Source organism: Rattus norvegicus, chromosome 19 (genome assembly GCF_036323735.1).
Source record: "Rattus norvegicus strain BN/NHsdMcwi chromosome 19, GRCr8, whole genome shotgun sequence".
NCBI lineage: Eukaryota > Metazoa > Chordata > Mammalia > Rodentia > Muridae > Rattus > Rattus norvegicus.
Genome location: NC_086037.1, coordinates 45,135,175 through 45,154,595, shown reverse-complemented (window position 1 = coordinate 45,154,595; position 19,421 = coordinate 45,135,175). Strand labels below are relative to the sequence as shown.

At 41.7% G+C, this 19,421-nt stretch overlaps 1 protein-coding gene across 1 annotated transcript in view; it reads left to right on the top strand.

Moving 5' to 3' along the window:
* Otud4 (OTU deubiquitinase 4) overlaps window positions 1–13,553 on the top strand; it is a 43,094-nt gene extending 29,541 nt beyond the window's left edge. The window contains exons 14-21 of the mRNA NM_001191700.1: window positions 5,449–5,611; window positions 7,092–7,212; window positions 7,941–7,996; window positions 8,700–8,774; window positions 9,561–9,699; window positions 10,210–10,464; window positions 11,443–11,483; window positions 12,050–13,553. Of these exons, the coding sequence (NP_001178629.1) occupies window positions 5,449–5,611; window positions 7,092–7,212; window positions 7,941–7,996; window positions 8,700–8,774; window positions 9,561–9,699; window positions 10,210–10,464; window positions 11,443–11,483; window positions 12,050–13,264 (2,065 nt within the window). The 3' untranslated portion in view covers window positions 13,265–13,553. The remainder of the gene's footprint in view (window positions 1–5,448; window positions 5,612–7,091; window positions 7,213–7,940; window positions 7,997–8,699; window positions 8,775–9,560; window positions 9,700–10,209; window positions 10,465–11,442; window positions 11,484–12,049) is intronic.
* The last annotated feature ends 5,868 nt before the right edge of the window (window positions 13,554–19,421 follow it).

The following is a 19,421-nucleotide window of genomic DNA, read 5'->3' as shown; positions in this document are numbered from 1 at the left end:
CATGTTGGAAGGAGAGAATTGACTTGTCCTCTGAGCACAAGCACAAAAAAAGTGCAATGAATTAAAAAAATAAAACTGGCTTGAGTGCTTACTCAGTGAAATAGAACACTTGCTGTTCTTGCAAAGGCCCTGTGTTTGATTTCCAGAGCCTCACCACCTAACTTCCTCAGGCATCAGGCTTGCATGTGGTGCCTAGAAATACATGTAAGCAAAACTCATACACACAAAACAAATCTATAAAGTTCAGTGGAAAAAGTGAAATGTGTAGAAATGTACAAAATCATCACAACATTTTCAGGGTTATCTAATTAGAAGAGTATATCAGGAAGTAAATGTGACTAACAATTCCTAACCATATAGTCAGGAAGTTTAAATTCCTCATCAATGGTCTCATGCTAATTGTCTTAGCACTTCTACTATTGTGATAAAACATTATAACTTTGGAGAAGAAAGAACTCATTTCAGCCCATACTTCCACTGTCCATCCTTGAGAGAAGTCAGGACAGAAACTCAGATCAGGGCAGGAACCAGAAGGTAGGAACTGAGGGAGAGACCATGAAGGCTGCTGCATACTGCCTTGCTCCTCATGGCTTGCTTTGCCTGCTTTGCTATAGACCCAGGATCACCTGCCCAGGGGTGACACCAGCCACCTTAGACTGGGCCCTGAGCCCTCCCGAATGATCACTTGATCAAGAAAATGCTTGATAGATTCATCCATAGGCGCCAGTCTTATGGAAGCATTTTCTCAATCGATAGTCTCTTTCCTGATGATTCTAGTTTGTGTCATGCAGACAAAACTAACAAGGATGTTAATTTGTGACTCTCAGGTTTAAGTCTTATTTAAGTGTAAGATAATTTTCTGCTGTGCTGTGACGTTTGGGTCATGGTAGGTTCTTTCTCTTTAGATGGAAGTCTTACAACATGTCAGCTACTTGTCATTAGCTGCACTTGAAGGTTTTGTTTGGACGCTGACACCTGGCTCCTCTTTCCTTTTGTACTTGGTAGCTTATTCAATGTAGAGTTTACTTTGGACATTACCCTAAAAATCATTCCTGTGGAAAATGATCATCTTTTCATGTAATGAAGCACTTTTTCTATACTGTATAAGGAAGAGTCTTATATATTTGGTTGTGAGCCTAGCCTTTAACGGCTGAGCCATCTCTCCAGCCCAAGGAAGAGTCTTAAACATTTAAAAATAAAATACAGACTGCTAGATAACCTGTTAGAGTTGAATGTGAACCTAGCCTTTTAGGAATTGGTAGAGCGCTCATTTGTTTAATGTGCACAATACTGTGACAGACAACTGTCCAGCTTATTGGACTCTTCTATTAATTAAACACTTGGTGGCATGTACCAAGGTAGGTGAAAAGTTTGGTTGTCAATGTGTAGGAATTGATTGGCAATTGAAGTTAATCACTGATTAGTATGCTTTTTCCAGTTTGTATTAATAGTTAATAGCGGAACTGCTGATGTGGGCCCAAGATGGCTCAGCAGTCAATTGCTGCTTTTGCAGAAGACCCAGACTGATTCCCATTGTCCATGTGGTAGTTTATAACCATCTATAAATTCTGCTCCAGGGAGTCTTGTGCCCTCTTCTGACTTCGTGGGCTCTGAGCATGAATGTGGCTCATATACATTTAGGTATAAGACATTAAAATCTTTCAAAAAAGTATTTTAACAGTGTAGTCAGTGTTTAGCATTTTATATAATTACCTCATTGTCATGAGCCTGATAGAGTTCATCCTGTCTGTGTATATGTAACACATCAATTTTTCAGTTGTTTTGGAAAAAAGGAGCAGTGATAGTGCTGGGTATGATACATTTATGTGGTCTTCTTTCTATCTTCTTTAGTGATACCACTCCTCTGGAGAAAGCACCAGAGATGGGGTTTAACTTTGAGTCAGTCAGTCAGGCCGGCTGGCCTGCCTGCCTGCCTGCCTGCCTGCCTGCCTGCCTATCAGTAAGTCAAGAGTGGCTTATAGGCTATAGGCAATCAAATCCAACAATGGCTATTTACCAACAGAAGGTCCAAGGCTCTGGTTGTTCAGTCTCTCATGAGGTTGGGTCTCTCAGCTGGTCTTTAGCATACCCAGGAATCCCAGAGAAGTAGGCTTTAATACCAGTTTTTTTTTAAAAAAAAAAAAAAAAAAGGATTTTCCAGTGAGAGTGACAGCAAAAAGGCAAAGAACAAGCTCACTTCCTCTCGCAGCCTTTATAATAGGCTGATAGCAGAAGGTGTGGCCCATCTTAGTCTTCCCACATCAAAAGATCTGGATTAAAGGTGTATCCTTCTGATCCTTCTGTCTCAAAGATCTAGGCTACAAGTAGGTCTTTGCACTTTGTAAGATTTAAGACTGGGTCGTTCTGGCACATGCCTTTAGTCCCAGCCTTTCGAGCTCCCATGCCAGCCTTGTCTACAGAGCTAGTTCTAAATCAGAGTTCTAAATCAGACAGGACTACACAGAAACCCTGTGTTGTAAAGCCTAACCAACCAAACCACAAGATTTTATTAAGAAAAATCCCTCATAGGTGTGCCTAGCCATTCGGTTTTAGTTAATTTAATGTATTGTCTAATTGACAACCAAGAATATTCAAAAAACCTACCCCTTTTCAAGTTGATACACAATCATATCACCTTAGTCATGTTTAATTTCCAACTGAAATCAGTTATCAGGTCATAATTGCATTAACAGGATGTAAGTATTTTATGTACAGTGTCAAGTGCATTAAACATTCAAACAGGTCATCATTGTAGTTATCACTCAGAACCAAGTGAATTATAAATTTAGAATAAATGGCAATATGCCTTGGGATAGTATTCTGTCTCAAACCTAAAACCCCTGTCATCTCTTAATGACATGTAATAAAGAAATCAAGGAAAGAAAACGTAACACCTGTACAAACACAAAATATCACAGAAACTATTCATGTCAGGCATAATCCTTGTTTCTGCATCTGGTCGTGGGGCCTCAGCTGATATTTCTACCTCCTTTTCTCTCTTACCCTTTCTGTATTTCCTCTACCTTCCAGCAGCACCTCATCCGGTCCTCGCTCCTGATGTGTTTGTGTCCTTTGTCATACTGCTTGGATTAGGCTAACTTTAATCACAGGACATAATTGCACCAAGAGATGGCCTAAAGGATCTGCACTCCAGACATAATCTTTATCTGCATGGTGGAGAAGCAATCCAGTTTCCCTGTGGTAATCTGTACAAACCACCACTCCTAAAATTGGTTATTCCTATTTTAGCCTGTTGGTTTAATGGTTTTAGAAGCCCAAAGTAGCCAAAGGAAGTCTGAGCTTCCAGTTCAATGGAAGTTTGTTGTTTCTCCTGGTAAGAGTGCTAAACCTCTCTGGAAGCAAAATTTTTTGTCCATCAGAACTTAAGGTGATGAGAACAGGAAGCAAACAGTTCCCTAGTGGGTCGGTTAATATGGGGATAGTGAGTGGAACTATCCCTTTTGCACCCCTTGATTTCTTGACTAGTGGTTCTTGGCTATGGGAGAAACTATATTAGATGCATGTGGTGCCTCTGGAGAACCTGCCTCAGGCCCTGGGCTGCTGTCACCTCATTGGCACTTTTCCATCAAGCTAGCAGCTTCATGATGGTGGGGAACATGGTAAGAAAGTGGATTTCATAGTTATGGACCCGTTATCACACTCTAAGGTCAGAAACAGTACTGTTGGAATACCATGATTAGTATCATGAAGCATAGAGGTGAGGCGTTCTCTTAAGTCCCTGGATGGTGGTTTTGTCAGAAACATTATGTGCAGGAAAGGCACATGTATAACAGAGTAAGTATCTACTTCAGTAAGGATAGAGTTGTCCTTTCCACAGGGAAAGTGGTTCAGTGCTGCCAACCTTCCAGGAGGTTGCTGGTGATCCTGGGAAATGTGCTCAGTGTTGGGCTCTGCTCTTAGGAGATGTGAGCCTTGGTGAGCAGCAGTTCATATTGTTGAGCTCATGCATAAACTCCACCTCTGTGTCCACGACCATTTGTTCTCAGGCCCACTGGGCAATGACAGTGACAGCTTGGAAAGAAGGGGCCATCCTGTCTACTTGGTGGCTCCTCAGCTGGTCGGTTAGACGTTTTTAGTTGCCTGAGAATTTGCCCAACAGTGCTCTTTAGAGTCTTTAACCCTACTGGTGTTGAAGAGCTGCTCAGGAGGGTCACTTGTCCTTTTAGATTTAATGTTTCAGTGAGACTACCTGAGGACAGTAATGACTTTATTTATCTCAGAATTAACACAGCGGCACCATAGCACTCTAGTACTTCCCAGTAAGAGTATATTTTATTTGGACAACACTTTTTCCTTAAGCTTTGAATTTGAATTTTGATTTCTTATACAGAAGATAAAAACGATAGAAATGCTATCCATACTGCTCTTTTTAAGAATGCTTGTTTTATCTGCATATATATGCATAATGTGTGTATATATGTGCAAAATATGTATGTATTTGTGTGTGCCTAGTGTCTGAGGCAGTCAGAAGAGAGTTTATCCGATCTCCTGAAACTGGACTTAATGTATTGTGAGCTGCTATGTGGGTATTAGTAACCAAACCCTGCATCCTTTGCACTCCAGCCAGAGAGCTTGACTGCTGAGCTGTCTCTCCAGCACTTCATACTGCTTTTAATGGCTGCAAGCTGTATATAAACATTAGAATCATCACAAATAATTACTGAGTCTCTAGTGACCTTTCTTTGACGAAAGCTGCATTGAGGCAACAGTGGCAGCCAATGACCCAGCCTGGCTCAGCTCATCGTTTGCAGTCCTTTGCTTTCTCTTTTCCTGTCAGTAGGGAGGAGGATGGTTTTTGTCTCATCTTGCCCTTAGAACAAAACATCATCATGCATTCTCTTCCTTAAACTTTTTTCTATACATTCTAATTCCGTAAGAGAGAGAGAGAGAGAGAGAGAGAGAGAGAGAGAGTGTGTGTGTGTGTGTGTGTGTGTGTGTGCGTGCGTGCGTGCGTGCGTGCGTGTGTGCGTGCATGCGTGTACATGCTGCATGTGTACCACAATGTACATGTGGAGATCAGAAGAGAACTGTAGTAATCATTGCTCTCCTTCACCCATGGGAGGTCTGGGGGGCAAGCCTTGAGTCACTTCGTGGTTCATGTTTTCCTTTATTCTGAGAGTAAATTTTATGATAATATTGGAATGTGTTATAAAGTGTATGAACAGTGCTTATATTTCAGCTTTCAGGAAAACATTTGGTTATTTCTGTACCATGTAGAATGAAGTAGGTTATATTTTATACTTTATTTATTCTGTGCCATTCTGTGAAGTAGCTAGCCTACAATGTTGTGTTTATCTGTTTGCCTGTGGTCTTAAGTGACAAAGCGTCACGGTGCAGCTTGTTTACAGATCATTGTGTGTCTGTTCTCCATACACTTGCCTTTTTTCCCTGAAAGAATGTTTTTTTTTTTTTTTTTTTTTTTGACAGAAAACCTGATCGTGAAAGAGCTGAGGACTTTGATCATGTGAGTCGTGAATCTTACTATTTTGGCCTCTCGCCAGAAGAACGCAGAGAGAAGCAAGCTATTGAAGAGTCTCGGCTACTCTATGAGATTCAGAACCGGGATGAACAGGCTTTTCCGGCTCTTTCTGTACGTATATGGAGATCATAAAGGTTAACGGTTAGAAGTCTTAAGGCACTTTGTAGTTACCAGTGGTGGACTTCTATTTTTAAACTGAAAATATTTCAGTATTACATCCACTTTGGTGTGTGATGTGTGCTCATTATCATTGCACTTGAGAAGGAAGAGAAGCCGTGAGTTTAAGGCCTTCCTGGCAGTATAGTGAGATTGTGTGCCAAGATGAAAAGGCAGGAGGAAGCACAGACAGAGCGTGTCTAGAGATGCTACTGAGAAAACCGCTGACAGGTGAGCCGGTGAGTTGGTTTGGTCGCTTAACAGTCCTGAATGCTTCCTTTCAGACTGACTTGTGATCTGCAAGGAAATCCTGCAGACAGAGGCTCTCAGTTGACCATTTGCAAGGTTTTCTGAACACTCAGGAAACTTTGATCACTTGTATATTAAACATACTACACTTGAGTGTTCTCACCGTGTTGTTTTGAGCAAGAAGGAACTTATTCCATGTGTCATTCCCTGGGCTGTACCGGATACTTCTCTGATGAGAGGACTAATCCCCCCATCTGTTGTTGTTTTTTACTTTTTGGGGATATGATCAGAAAGGAGAACTCTTGTCATGTAGGTGAGGGCTCTTAAGTCTTGGCAGATAGTATACGGTGGTAACACTGACTGAAGCAAGGTGGAGTGCTGTTGAAGCCCACTGTGCCACAGGCAAGACAAAACTGCACCCGGTCACTTTTCTCTTTTCTGAAAGAGAAGCTGGCTCAGTTTGAAGCTTATGAGTAGTTCAGTCTGGAGCTTAGGGAGGGATGCAAAAGGTCCCCAAGTCAAGTACAGTCCGTGCTCAGTGCTCCCTCACGAATTTTCATTTGTCTTCACGTAGCTTTGCTTAAAGAAGCTGACGTTAGTACTTTGTTTTTCTCTGCCGAATGTGTAAAGCAGTGCCACTGGGTTTCCTACTCACATTACAGATTTCCATTGATCTGCTGTTGGCTTTGATGGTGGCCTAGGTTTGTTTACTAGAAACTAGAGTAGAAGACTAAGCATTTTTCCTTCTGTGTGATTCATGAAGAGTGCAGTAGTGGGAGTCTAGAACCTTTGGGGTCATTCATCCTGAAAACCCATCCTGTGTTTGGCGCCGTTTGTTGTTTACCAATACTATGTGTGTTCAGAGCTCAGGCGGCTTACTCGTGACTATATCAATTTCAAGATATTAGCTTGGTCAGTGTGATCTCTTGAAAGTGATAAATGAAGTATTAATTTAGCCCAAATGTCTGATTATTTGATACTTAATTTCATAGTAGACTATTAATATAGAACATATAATTGAATGTGGACTTTAGATGATAGCCATAATTACCTATCAGGTAGAGTCTAAGGTATAAAATTATAAGGCTATGAACTTGGAGAGTTTTGATTAGAAGTATGAATGTTAATTTTTGTAGAGCTTGTATATTTATAAAATCTTAATACCAAGTGTGATTTTATTTTAAAGAGTTCATCAGTCAGTCAGTCACCTCAGAATAGCAACGCGTGCGTCCCAAGGAAGTCTTCACATGCGAGGGACAGGAAAGGAAGCATGCGGAGAGTAGATGCAGAGGAACGGAAGGACAAAGGTACACTGCTTTAGCACTGAAGATACACCTCCTACTGTTTAGTCATGTACAGCATTTCTGCAGCTTTATGTAGTCAAGTGAAGGATGACAGGAAGTAATAAATGGAAAGTACAGAAGTACCTGCTAGGAGTCCACCTGCCTGCTGCTCTGCGTATCAGGAGGATGGTCGTGCTCCACTGCTTCCTGTACACTGGCGCATGGCCGCTGTTTCCACACTGAATACGCTGCTGCCCACTGGTCTCTCAGTAGCCACCTTGAATATCTCTGAGTGGGTGTGGCAGTGCTTGTGTTCTTGTAATGCTTCCATAGTGCAGAGTAGAGATGCTGGCAGTGTGAGTCGGTCAAAGAGAAGTCCTAGAGTACTCTCTTTAGATGAAAAGGTGGAAGGGTGAGGTCATTGCAAGAGGTTACATTCATGTAACTTCTGTTACAGAATATTGGGATTCTGTTTTACTACAGTAGTAGTTTCTGCTGACTTTATAGATACAGGGAAAAATTAGTATAAGATTGGGTATATACAAAGTTTGAGATATCAGCTAGTGTATTGTATCTACTATGGATATAAGAAAGGATTTGTGTATTGGCAAAAGATTTAAAATTGTTCATCAGGTGTCATATATTTGACAGTGTAGAAAAACATTCATGTGAGCTAAGACAATATTTGTATTTCTGTATTTAAGTGTATCTGAAGGTTGAGTCTGCCTTTTTTTATTCTTGATCTTTTGCAGACTCTCTACGTGGCCATACTCACATGGATAAAAAACCCGAGCCAAGCACACTGGAGGTAAAGGTTTTAGATATGTTTAAAACCTTTGCTCACCTATTTGGTGCATGCATGGGTGTGTGCACATCATGGTGTATATGTGGAGAGTAGAAAACAACTTTGTCTCCTGCTACGGGACCCTCAGGGATTGAACTCAAGTCACTAGGCTTGGTGGCAGGCCCCTTAGCTGCTGAGCCATCTCACCAGTTCCAAAAGCTTTAAATGTTAGTTGCTTCTTGTTCTTTAATGCTGTGATAGTATAGCAGGAAGAGATTTGCTAATGAGAATGAGATTGAAAGCACTTAGATATTTATAATTTAATGAAACAAGAAAATGGAAATAGGATGAAGCTCGGGGTCTTTAACTTCCCATTACTTTCTCAGGTTATCTCAGGATGTCTTATCTTAATAGTTGCAAAACAGGGTTTTTCATGTTGTCCTGGAACTCGCTCTGTAGACCAGGCTGACCTCTATCTCAGAGGTCTGCTTGCCTCTGCCTTCCAAGTGCTGGGATGGAAGTCATTCGCCACTCTGTGGGATCTTAGTGTTTAATCTTGAGTACTTTATAGAGAGTGAGGTTTGTACAGGAGATTGTTAATGCTCTTGGAAGTCCTACCCCCCAAAAGAGCTCCCCAGTACTGTGACAGGGATGTGCAGGAGGGGTTCTCAGAGAACTATCCAAAATGCAGATCTCTTAATCAGTGTGACTTTTCCTGCTTTCAAAGATCAGCGATGATAAATGTACAAGAGTTTCATCACCATCTAAGTCAAAGAAAGAGTGCCCATCTCCTGTAGAACAAGTAAGTTTACTGGCCTTGGTATATAGTGTGTCTAGTCTTAGGGTTTCTTTATTCTGTATGTGAAAACATCAGTGTGTAAATGGCAGAATTTATTTCTGACATAATGTAGGTGCTATTAAATTTATTTTATTAATTTTTTCTTTTTTTGGCTTATCCTAGAATGTTGTAAACTTTTCTGGAATGTCATTTTATAGCCATTCCTGTGACTTAATTTGAGTTAAGTTTAGTTGCTAACTTTTATGTTTGGCACCCTTATTTATTTTTGTGCTGGTTCAACTGGGAAATTAAAAAGAGCATTAAAAATATCTCTAGAAGTTATGTGCATTGTCACTAATGAATTAGTCTCTGTGCATTTAAAAGGACCAGTAGTTTGCCAAGTAAATGAACACACTTGAGAGTGTTAGCAGACACTTTGGTTCTCAGTCTAAATGGTCTTACCTCTACAGACTTGTTGGCAAAATGAATGTACCCAAGCGTGATTTTTAAAGTTTTGTGTCAGACTGGTTTAGTAGAAAGGAAGCTAAGGACTTCTGTGAGTGATTGTTTTCCCACTTGCCTTCAAAGCTCGTCGTCTCTAACTGCCTGTGACTCCTGCAAATGTGTCAATAGGAAATGCGTTGTGCGTATTCTTGGCTAGTGAGTGAGCGCTGAGACTCACGTGAATAATTATATGCTTAGTTTTAAAGTAGTGCCTTTCATACTTCACTCAAGATAAATTTATTAATAAAATGTGTCAAAGCAAAATGATTTTTTTCTTCCTTTTTTTTTAACCTCCCATTCTTGAAGAAGCCAGCAGAACATATACCTTTGTCAAATCCAGCCCCCCTCCTAGTCTCTCCAGAAGTTCATCTCACTCCTGCGGTGCCTTCTTTACCAGCCACTGTGCCAGCCTGGCCAAGTGAACCCACAACTTTCGGACCAACAGGTTAGAAATTTGGAAAATTTTCCAATCAGTTAGCAACAGTGCCTTCAGATCAGAAGTCTCAGGTTCCTGAGTGGAGCCCTACTGCAGCAGACTGAGTACTTCTGATGGTTCTGGAAGGCGGCCAAGTCCTGTGCATGGCGGTCATTGGGGTGCTTCTGTCATCATGGGGGTGTGATATTTGAGCCGCTTACCCTGTTGTCACATTGCTCTCTTTGGTTGTGTTTGGTCAACAGTGACTGGTGCCACAGTTTGTGTTTCCTCTGTAGGCAACACTGTCACAACTCCTTTCGGGCTCTGTAAGGACTTTGCTTTAGACATTCTATGGGGACTATGCTTAGAAGACATGGACTCTGCTTGTTTCCTGGATCGTTACTAAAGTACTTAGGGTTGCTTACTGTGTACTGCTGTACAAGGTGTACATGCTGTGCAGTACTGTTAATTTACTACAGATATTTCTAGATGAAAATAACATCTTTTTATAGCTTTTGTTTCTTCCCTTGTCTTTCTTAGGTGTCCCTGCTCAGATTCCCATTTTGTCAGTGACACAGACCACTGGACCTGATGCTGCCGTGTCACAAGCGCATTTAACACCCTCTCCGGTTCCTGTGTCAATTCAGGCAGTTAACCAGCCCTTGATGCCTTTGCCTCAGACAATGAGCCTCTATCAAGACCCACTCTATCCTGGGTTTCCTTGTAGTGAGAAGGGAGATCGAGCCATTGCACCACCCTATTCACTGTGTCAGACCGGCGAGGACCTGCCTAAAGGTGAGGCCCTCTCCAGCCTCCAGCTGCTGTTTCCCTCAAGTATACCAGAATTAGTGAGAAAGCCATTGAAGGCGCTCAGTGAGGAACAGTGAGCTGAGGAAATGATCAGGTCATTTGAGTGCTCAGGCCTGTTTTAGCTTGGTAGAAAATGAGCTTTTGTGCTTAGCAAAGCCTCTCATGCTTTTTTGTTTTTTCTTTTCCATAAAAAATTTTGGACAGCTTTAAAATCACTTCTAAGATTTAATTAATTTTAAATAAAGATTTATTTTTTATATATAAGCACACTGTAGCTGTCTTTAGACACACCAGAAGAGGGCATCAGATCCCATTACAGATGGTTGTGAGCCACCATGTGGTTGGTTGCTGGGAATTGAATTCAAGATTTCTGGAAGAGCAGTGGACAGTGCTTTTAGCCACTGGGCCATCCAGTCCAAGTTTTAATTTATTTTATAGGCAGTGTCTCTCTCTAGTCCAGGCTGTGAGCGTATATTCTGCGTCAGTCTCCTGGGTTCTCGGTTTTAAGTATGCACTACCAATACCTGGTTTGAGTTATGGTAATTTTAACTATTTTTCCCTATGTTTTCATTTTGTAATTCTTGAAATCACAATAGAATATATGAAAAGTACAATGTTCATCTGAATTTTTCTCAGATTGATTTTTTTTTTTCTTTTTTTTCGGAGTTGGGGACCAAACCCAGGGCCTTGCGCTCGCTAGGCAAGCGCTCTACCGCTGAGCTAAATCCCCAACCCCTCAGATTGAATTTTAATCAGATAAACTACATTTAAGTTATTTAGGGACTTAGATGTTGATGTGGAGGGAAGTACAGCAGACCTGGAAGCACCATCTAGTAACAGCCCGGTGTTTTACTGCACAGACCATACAGCAGAAAAATGTCTTTTAGAGCTTTAATAGTTGACGTTGGCAGAAAGAAAAGCTTTGGTTATATAATTTTAGTGAAAAATTATTCTTTTTTTCAGATAAGAATATTCTTCGATTCTTCTTCAATCTTGGTGTAAAGGTATTTGCATCTTATCTTTTCAAAGTTAACCTCATCACTATAAATAGTAAAATTTAAAGTATTTAACTCTTAATTGGTAATTTAAGGTTTACTGAATGATACCTATCTAGAACTTGGTTACATTTACCTAGGTCATGCTGGATTATATTGTCAGCTAGTTACATTTTTTCATAATTTTGTTTTTTAATTGAATACCAACAAAGAAAGTATTCAAAGCATTTCTTTCTCATTTTTATCCTTTGTTAAGAGTTCTGAAATGTTAATCCTTGGCTATTAGAGCACTTTGAGGACTCCTAGTTAATGAGCCTTGTTGGAGACTGTCTTGAGTATTTTGTGGCAGGCTAGTGAGTGGCTCTAGCTAAACTGAGAGGCTGAGATGATGCTTCTTCCTTGTAATCTGCATCAGGCCAGGACCAGGGAACAGTTGGTCACCACTGTGGTCCTGTGTGTGTTTTATGTTTTTATGTGCATGAGAGACTTAGCTTAAGCTAAATACTTTTCAGAAAGATGGCTTTTTAACCTCTCGTGTTTCTGTTTGTCCTGCTGTTTTTGTTGTTGTCTTTCAGGCATATAGTTGCCCTATGTGGGCCCCACACTCTTACCTGTATCCTCTGCACCAGGCGTACATGGCAGCCTGCAGGGTGTACCCAAAGGTCCCTGTTCCTGTGTATCCTCAGAGTACTTGGTTCCAAGAAGCCCCTCCTGCTCAGAGTGAAAGTGACTGCCCCTGTGCTGACGCCCACTACTCTATGCACCCTGAGGCCAGTGTTAATGGCCAGATGCCACAGGCAGAGATCGGACCACCTGCGTTTTCTTCCCCTCTGGTTATCCCTCCATCTCAGGTGTCTGAAGGTCATGGACAGTTGTCTTACCAACCTGAACTGGAGTCTGAGAGCCCAGGGCAGCTTCTTCACGCTGAGTATGAAGAGTCACTTAGCGGCAAGAACATGTACCCACAGCAGTCCTTTGGGCCTAATCCATTCTTAGGTCCTGTTCCCATTGCACCTCCTTTCTTCCCTCATGTTTGGTATGGGTATCCTTTTCAGGGATTTGTGGAAAATCCTGTAATGAGGCAAAATATTGTCCTGCCCCCTGATGATAAAGGAGAGTTGGATTTGCCTTTGGAAAATCTAGATCTGTCTAAAGAGTGCGATTCTGTCTCAGCAGTAGACGAGTTCCCAGAAGCCAGAGTTGAAGGCGCACATTCTCTCTCTGAAGCAAGTGTGAGCAGCAAGCATGAAGGCCGGGTGGAGCAGTCGTCCCAGACGCGGAAGGCAGACATAGACTTGTCTTCAGGTTCTTCTGGAGTGGAGGGAAAGGCTCACCCCCCTACTCAGATTCTAAACCGAGAGAGAGAGGCTGTGTCTGCTGAACCTGAGCCTAAGAGGACCATTCAAAGTCTGAAAGAAAAACCAGAGAAAGTCAAAGACCCCAAGACTGCTGCCGATGTGCTCAGCTCTGGGGCCAACTCTGTGGATAGATTGCAAAGACCAAAAGAAGAGAGTTCAGAAGATGAGAACGAAGTGTCTAATATTTTGAGAAGTGGCAGATCCAAGCAGTTTTATAATCAAACTTATGGAAGCAGGAAGTACAAAAGTGATTGGGGCTCTTCTGGTAGAGGTGGCTATCAACATGTGAGAGGCGAGGAGTCCTGGAAAGGGCAGCCTAACAGAAGCCGGGATGAAGGTTATCAGTACCATCGACATGTTAGAGGACGCCCTTACAGGGGAGATAGGAGGAGGTCAGGGATGGGAGATGGCCACAGGGGACAACACACTTAATGGCTGGTTGTCGCTCGTACTGTAGAGCTCTAGCCTTTTCTTAGGTGGAATATTTCTGAAGGCTTTAAAATCATTATAATAAAAACCCAAATTGGAACTATCTCCTCCCCTCCCCTTTTCCCCTTAATTTCCTATTCTGATGAGACTTTGGACATAAGTTTAAGGGGCAGATGAATTTTTGGCATTGTGGTTTTTTCTTACTCAGAATCTGTTTATTGGGTTACTGCCCCCATAAGAAGTAAACATGACTTTTAAGTATTTTTTTATAAACAGCTCAATATAAAACATAGACAGTGTTTGATTTTTTTTTCCTTGTGTAAGTTTGATTTAAAACGTTGGAAATGTGTGCTTTTTAGTGTTTACTAAAGTGACAAGAAAATAAAGCATTCAGTACACTATAGATTCCAAAACATAACATTGCACCAAATAGAAATGTATATTTTATTATGCAATGCCTTAGTCATAAACTGGGCTCAAACAATCCTCAGCCTAAAACACTGTTGTCTTTTAATATGCTTCCAACCCAAAGGCCTTTCATCTCAGTATCTGTCAAACTTGAATAACGTCTTCTCTTTACTATTACACACGAGGCAGCCTATTAACCTGTGTCTTAGAATGGTTGTATATAGTTCTTTTAATATCCATAGGGTATATTTTTGAATTTTTTGGTGAGTATTTGTTGAATTTGAGATAGAATACAGTAGCTGTTTAAGAAATAGTAGGAAGTCCAGTGAGACGGCTGTTTCCATCAAGAACTCTAGCACTGCTGTAAATATCATGGTGCCTACTCGAAGGGAATGTAGATGCTATGCATTTTGGAAATAATCTGCATCTGTTAAAACTGCAGAAGTTTTTAATGCCACTTTAACACTAATGCACTGACAGATTCTAAATATTTTGTGAGAAATGTTGAAATGTTTAACCTGATAGGCCTCTCTATAAAGAGTGTTTTGTTTTCCTCCCTGCACCACAAGCTGTGTTTATCACTTTACAGTTGCATGTTCAACTCGTCATAGCTGGAATTACTGTATAAAAAGAACATGATTGTGACTTTAGTCCTTCTCTAGAGATGCTGCTAGCACGTGGTTTTGCTTTGCCTTTTGTAGCTCCTCCCTGTCAGTGCCCTGTCTAGTCCTGCTTCCCGTCTGCAGTATTCACTAGAGGCTCCTTTGCATGTTGCACTCTGTTCTCATTTGGAGATTGGACTCAGACGAGCTAGCACAGTATTCCCTCATCTGTGTTACTTTACAACTGACTGTACTTGTATTTCTTATTTGTACATATCAATGTGGAAATCTACCTTTTTTATGTCGCAATTGTGATCAGGCAGCTCGAGTGCTATGCAAATAGTAGGTAGTAGGTGGTGATTTTCTTTGCATGTTGTGTGTGATATACCCAGCCAGAAATAGATGTGGCTTTTGTTTTGGGGGGCAGATTACTTTTAAAAGCAAATACAATTCACTTGAATTTGACGAACGGAAGCAGACAGGTTTTCTGGGTCCTCTGATAACTTGGGGTGTCTGGCCGCTGTCAGCCAGGCTCAGTGAAGTGCCACTGTACTGTAATGATGGATTTACCTCGTGCCGTTTTAGTTACCCCGTGTCTGTGTAACTGCTGATTTGAGTAGTGATTCGTGTTTAGGAATTTTGTAATGTAGGGCTTTAGAGAGCACTTTGAAAGATAACATTTTATTATGATGGTGCTAGGTAAAAAAGTTATAGCATGGGATGTGAAGAAAAAATGAGAACCCATTGAAAGGAATTTGTTGTCTGCTTCTAAGCTAGAGTGGTTGTAAAGGTTCTGCTCTGCCAGTGCTTCAGTACCCGTGGCTGAATTATGGATAGATAAGGACTGTAGACGATCTTCTGTCTAGTCCGTGCTTTTTACGTAGAACTGGTTTTATCTAATAGTTTTAGTATGAAAATCGCCTTTTGATGTAATAAGCCAGATTTTAGAGGTTTGATGTGTTTGGTCTCAGTCCAGTGTCTTGTGTTACTGATTTGGGAAATGTTGAACGATAGGACAGGGAAGAATAGTGTCCTTGTGGTCACTTCTTACCTTAGTGATGTGAAGCTCCTGAGGGAAACCAATCACCTTCTGTTTCCCCACTTGACCTCCAGGGCATGATGGATCAGTGATGAAAGAATTGTAGCCTGTGGTACTTTGTTTTGACCTCTGGAATAGAACTCTGACTTTTATAGTTTTAAAATGATCAATCTTTGTATGAAGGTCAGTTTTCTTTCTTTAGGTATCAGAGGATTTTGCCTTATCCTGAGGTCAGACTAGGGCCAAGCAAGCTTTTTCCTTCACATGAACTGTCATATTGTATTTTGACCTTGTTGTACACAAGAAAAGGAGAAAAATGACAGCCAGGAAGTCCTTTGTATTGGCACATGATCTTGATGGGCTACATTCTGAACACACGCTTCCACTGACCAAAGCTCATGTGTCTAGCGTAGGTGCTGTAGTTGGCCCCACCTCTGCGCCTTTCAGTGCTGCTGTTCGTTACTTCCTCAGACATCCTCCATCCTTCCCCCGCACACGCCTTGGCAGCAGGATACTGGCAGCTTATGACCCTCATGTGGTTTCCTGTGAGTCTCTTTCATGGCAGGTCTCTCATACCTGCCTCACCCTGAAAGCAGGTTCCCTGCAGCCCACTCTGCGAAAGTCCGTGTGTGCAGACTATCCTTGGACGGCAGTGTTCTCTTTGGCCCAAGGGTAAACTGAATGCCTGTGAACTGCACACGTGCTTGTGATTGACTTGGTGCAATACAGTTCCTTTCTAAACGTTTCTGGTTTAGAGAATACTCAGCCATCTTGGAAACTAGCAATATTTATTTTGCCTCATTTATTTTACCTTCAGTTTTAGATGAGGTGAAGGTTAGGGTACGTAGCAAGGTCCATTCTAGTGTAGCTGAGGAGGAAGCTATACTGTTGCTGTTTACTGTATTTTGCTCCCTAACTTTATGTCTAATTGCTTTTTTAAAATCTTCACAATGGCTCACTTGAGCATATCAATTTGAAAGAGCCAATTTTCTTACTTATTGTCGGCCCTTGGCTCTTCTGATAATTGGGACTTTGTTTTCTAAGTTTGGAGAATCCTGTAAGGGGGTGGGTGCATGTCTTAATGCTGGGAAGCAGCAGCCCTGGGGTTGAATTTACTTGAATGGTTTAAAAAAATTGCATTGTTACAAAGCTAGAAAAAATTTATGTATGAAAAATGATCCTAGCCTTACACTGAGTACAATAATCCTTGTAAGCATGTGAAGATGTGATCTTTGTGATGTTACTTGTAAAGCATATACATATCTATACATATCTTTTGAAGTGTTGAAAGGAATAGTACTTTATATTCTTTATCATACCACTTTTGTAAGTGTTGAATATATTGCTGTTTATTTTTCTATGTTCTGTTTCGTAGCCTTAAGAAGTGTTTCAAACGATCTGAATGTATAAAACAAGTCAATGCCCTACATGGTGTGATGCTGCATTATATATACAACCGTGTGCATATATTAAATTCTGTCTGTTGATTCTGCTTGGGATTCTTTGGTCTTTGGGTAACCCAATAAATATATCACATGTAAATCTGAGGATGAATCTTAGTAAACTCTTGAAAATGACATGGTTTCCATGTATTTTTCATGCTGGAAGATTATTACAGTAAGGGCAACTGAAAGTGGGGTTCATACCTGTGGATGCTGGTTTCCTTTTCTACATTGCAAAGGTTAGGCCAGGTCAGGGAGCTAGCCAGTCAGGGGTGGAACTGTACATGACCTCAGTGTAATTGGCTTTTTACAATGGGATGCCCCATTCCTCTCAGCACTGACGCAGGGATGCAGAATACCTAGGCAGTGATAGGTTAAGGGACTTATGTAGTATTTTTGTGGCCTCCCACACCACGCCTCCTTCCCCAAATAGTTGAGGAATGTGTTTTCTAAGAAGACTGATTGAATTGGAAACAAATGTTACAAGATACGCTGAAGTACTTTGAAAGCTGTCTGCGTAAACATTTTGGGCAGGTGGTCTACTTTGCATCCTTGGCCCTGAAGCACAAGTTTCTTCTGAGGTGCCTGTTGATCATTGTTCATCATTACTTGAATTTACTCAAGAACAGTCCCGTCAGTGCTGGCCTAAGTTATGAGCTTTTCCAGGAAACTGCTTTTCTCAGAAGTAGAATTGAAGACGATACTCAGTGCAAATACTTGATTGAAACATCTCAGTATAGGCAGCAAGCTTTGTGTGTGTGTGTGTGTGTTTTTTCCAGCCTGATTTTAAAAAAAGGTTATGTGCGTGTGAATGAGTTTGCGTGAGTGCTGGTGCCCTGAGGCCAGTTTCCTTCTGCGTGACTAGGCACCTGGAAGAGTGCTACAAGGCAGGGACTGCTTTGTAACTCACATTTTACCTGTCTTTGCCTCAGTGCAAATAATATGCATTCTTGTCGGGTCCATATGTACTCATAAAATAACTTTTTAGTCCAATATACTTAGGTAATATTCTTTCCAGTTTTACCCAGGTCCTCCCTACATTCCCACTCACCTAAATTCTTATTCTTCCAAACAAAAACGGGACAAAAGTCAAGAGCCCCAACACGGAAATGTCCCCTAGCATGTGGTTGATACACCAGTGGCACTGTACTGGAGATACTCTGTTCCCTCTCCAAGCAGATGGCAGTGACTACATTGACATTTGTGGGTGGAGCAACACTGATCTGTAACAACAGGGCATTAGTTCACTGCTGTTTTCCTGGAATAGAATAATCTGGTTTCCCCTCCGTCTTCATCTGTCAGTTCTCAGGCTCTTGGCTGCTTTTGCAATGCTAGGTATGGATTCCTCAGAGTGGACCGTAAATCTAACCAAACTGTGGTTGGGGCCTTGGAGATGGCTTAGAGAAAATATAAGCTGCTGAGCCTTACTGCCCACTTCAGTTGCTGGGATGTGTGTCGTGAAGGGAACTCGCGAGTCTGGTGACTGCACCCGGTGGTCCCTGTTGGAGGTTGTCAGGTTTGCAGTTGGGCGATGCTGCTGTTCTGATAGTAACGCCAGTCAGTAGGGCAGCTTAGCTGGGCACAGCTCAGTCTACATGTTTCTGTAAGGTAGGTGTCCACAGTGGAGCCTCCTCCCTCTACTGCGCAGCCAGTAACCGGTGATGTTTGGGAGGTGTACCTGTGGCAACCCATTTTTAGTTTTTGAGACAGGGTTTCCCAGTAACCTTGGTTGTCCTGGAACTTGCTCCATAGACCAGGCTGGCCTCAAATGCACAGAGATCTGCCTGCCTCTGCCCCACAAATGTTGGGATGAAAGGCCTGCACCATCACTGCCCAGCTTATTGGTGGCAGGTCTAGTTGGGGCACTGTCTCGTAAGGTGACTATTCAAATTGCTTTTCTATTGTGTATATTTTAGAAAGCTGCTACGATAATTGGCTTTGTACTCTGCCGCTGAGCCATATGTGGGTCTTCTGAGAATCAGATGGCTGAGCTATCGACATGAAGTGGTTGAGGGTAGGGAGGAAGGAGAGCATGGGGATTTCCTAGGTTAACTGAGAAGCCAGAGGGTGGGACCCAGGACTTGTTTGTGTTGCAGGATATTTGGTCACAGTGTGTTTACTGGCAAGAAAACCCCCAAACCTGATCCAAGAGCTTTCTGAATAAAATCAACCATGGATCAAGAGGCAGGGCAAACAACCTGTTAAATGGAAGTGAACATAGGGTTATTAAGAAGTTATTAAGAAAATGCCATAGAGGCTGAAAAGATGGCTCAGTGGTTAAGAGCACTGACTCTTCTTTTAGAGGTCCTGGGTTCAAATCTGAGCAACCACATGGTGGCTCACACCCATCTGTAATGGAATCCAATGCCCCAGCTATAGTGTACTCATATTCCTAAAATAAACAAATCTTGGAAAAAAAAAAAAAAAAACAACCAAAAAATGGTATGCTGGCTCAGTGGTTAAATACTGACTGCTCTTCCAGAGTCCTTGGGTTCAGTTCCCACCATCCACATGGCTGCTCACAACTGTGTAATTCCAATTCCAAGGGATCTGGCATCCTCCCAGACAACACAAGCAGGCAAAACACCAGTGCACACAAAGCAAAAATAAAAACATGTTCTCTGACCAAACTGTCCTAAAATTCATCTTGGTTAGTTGGTTCCCTTTAA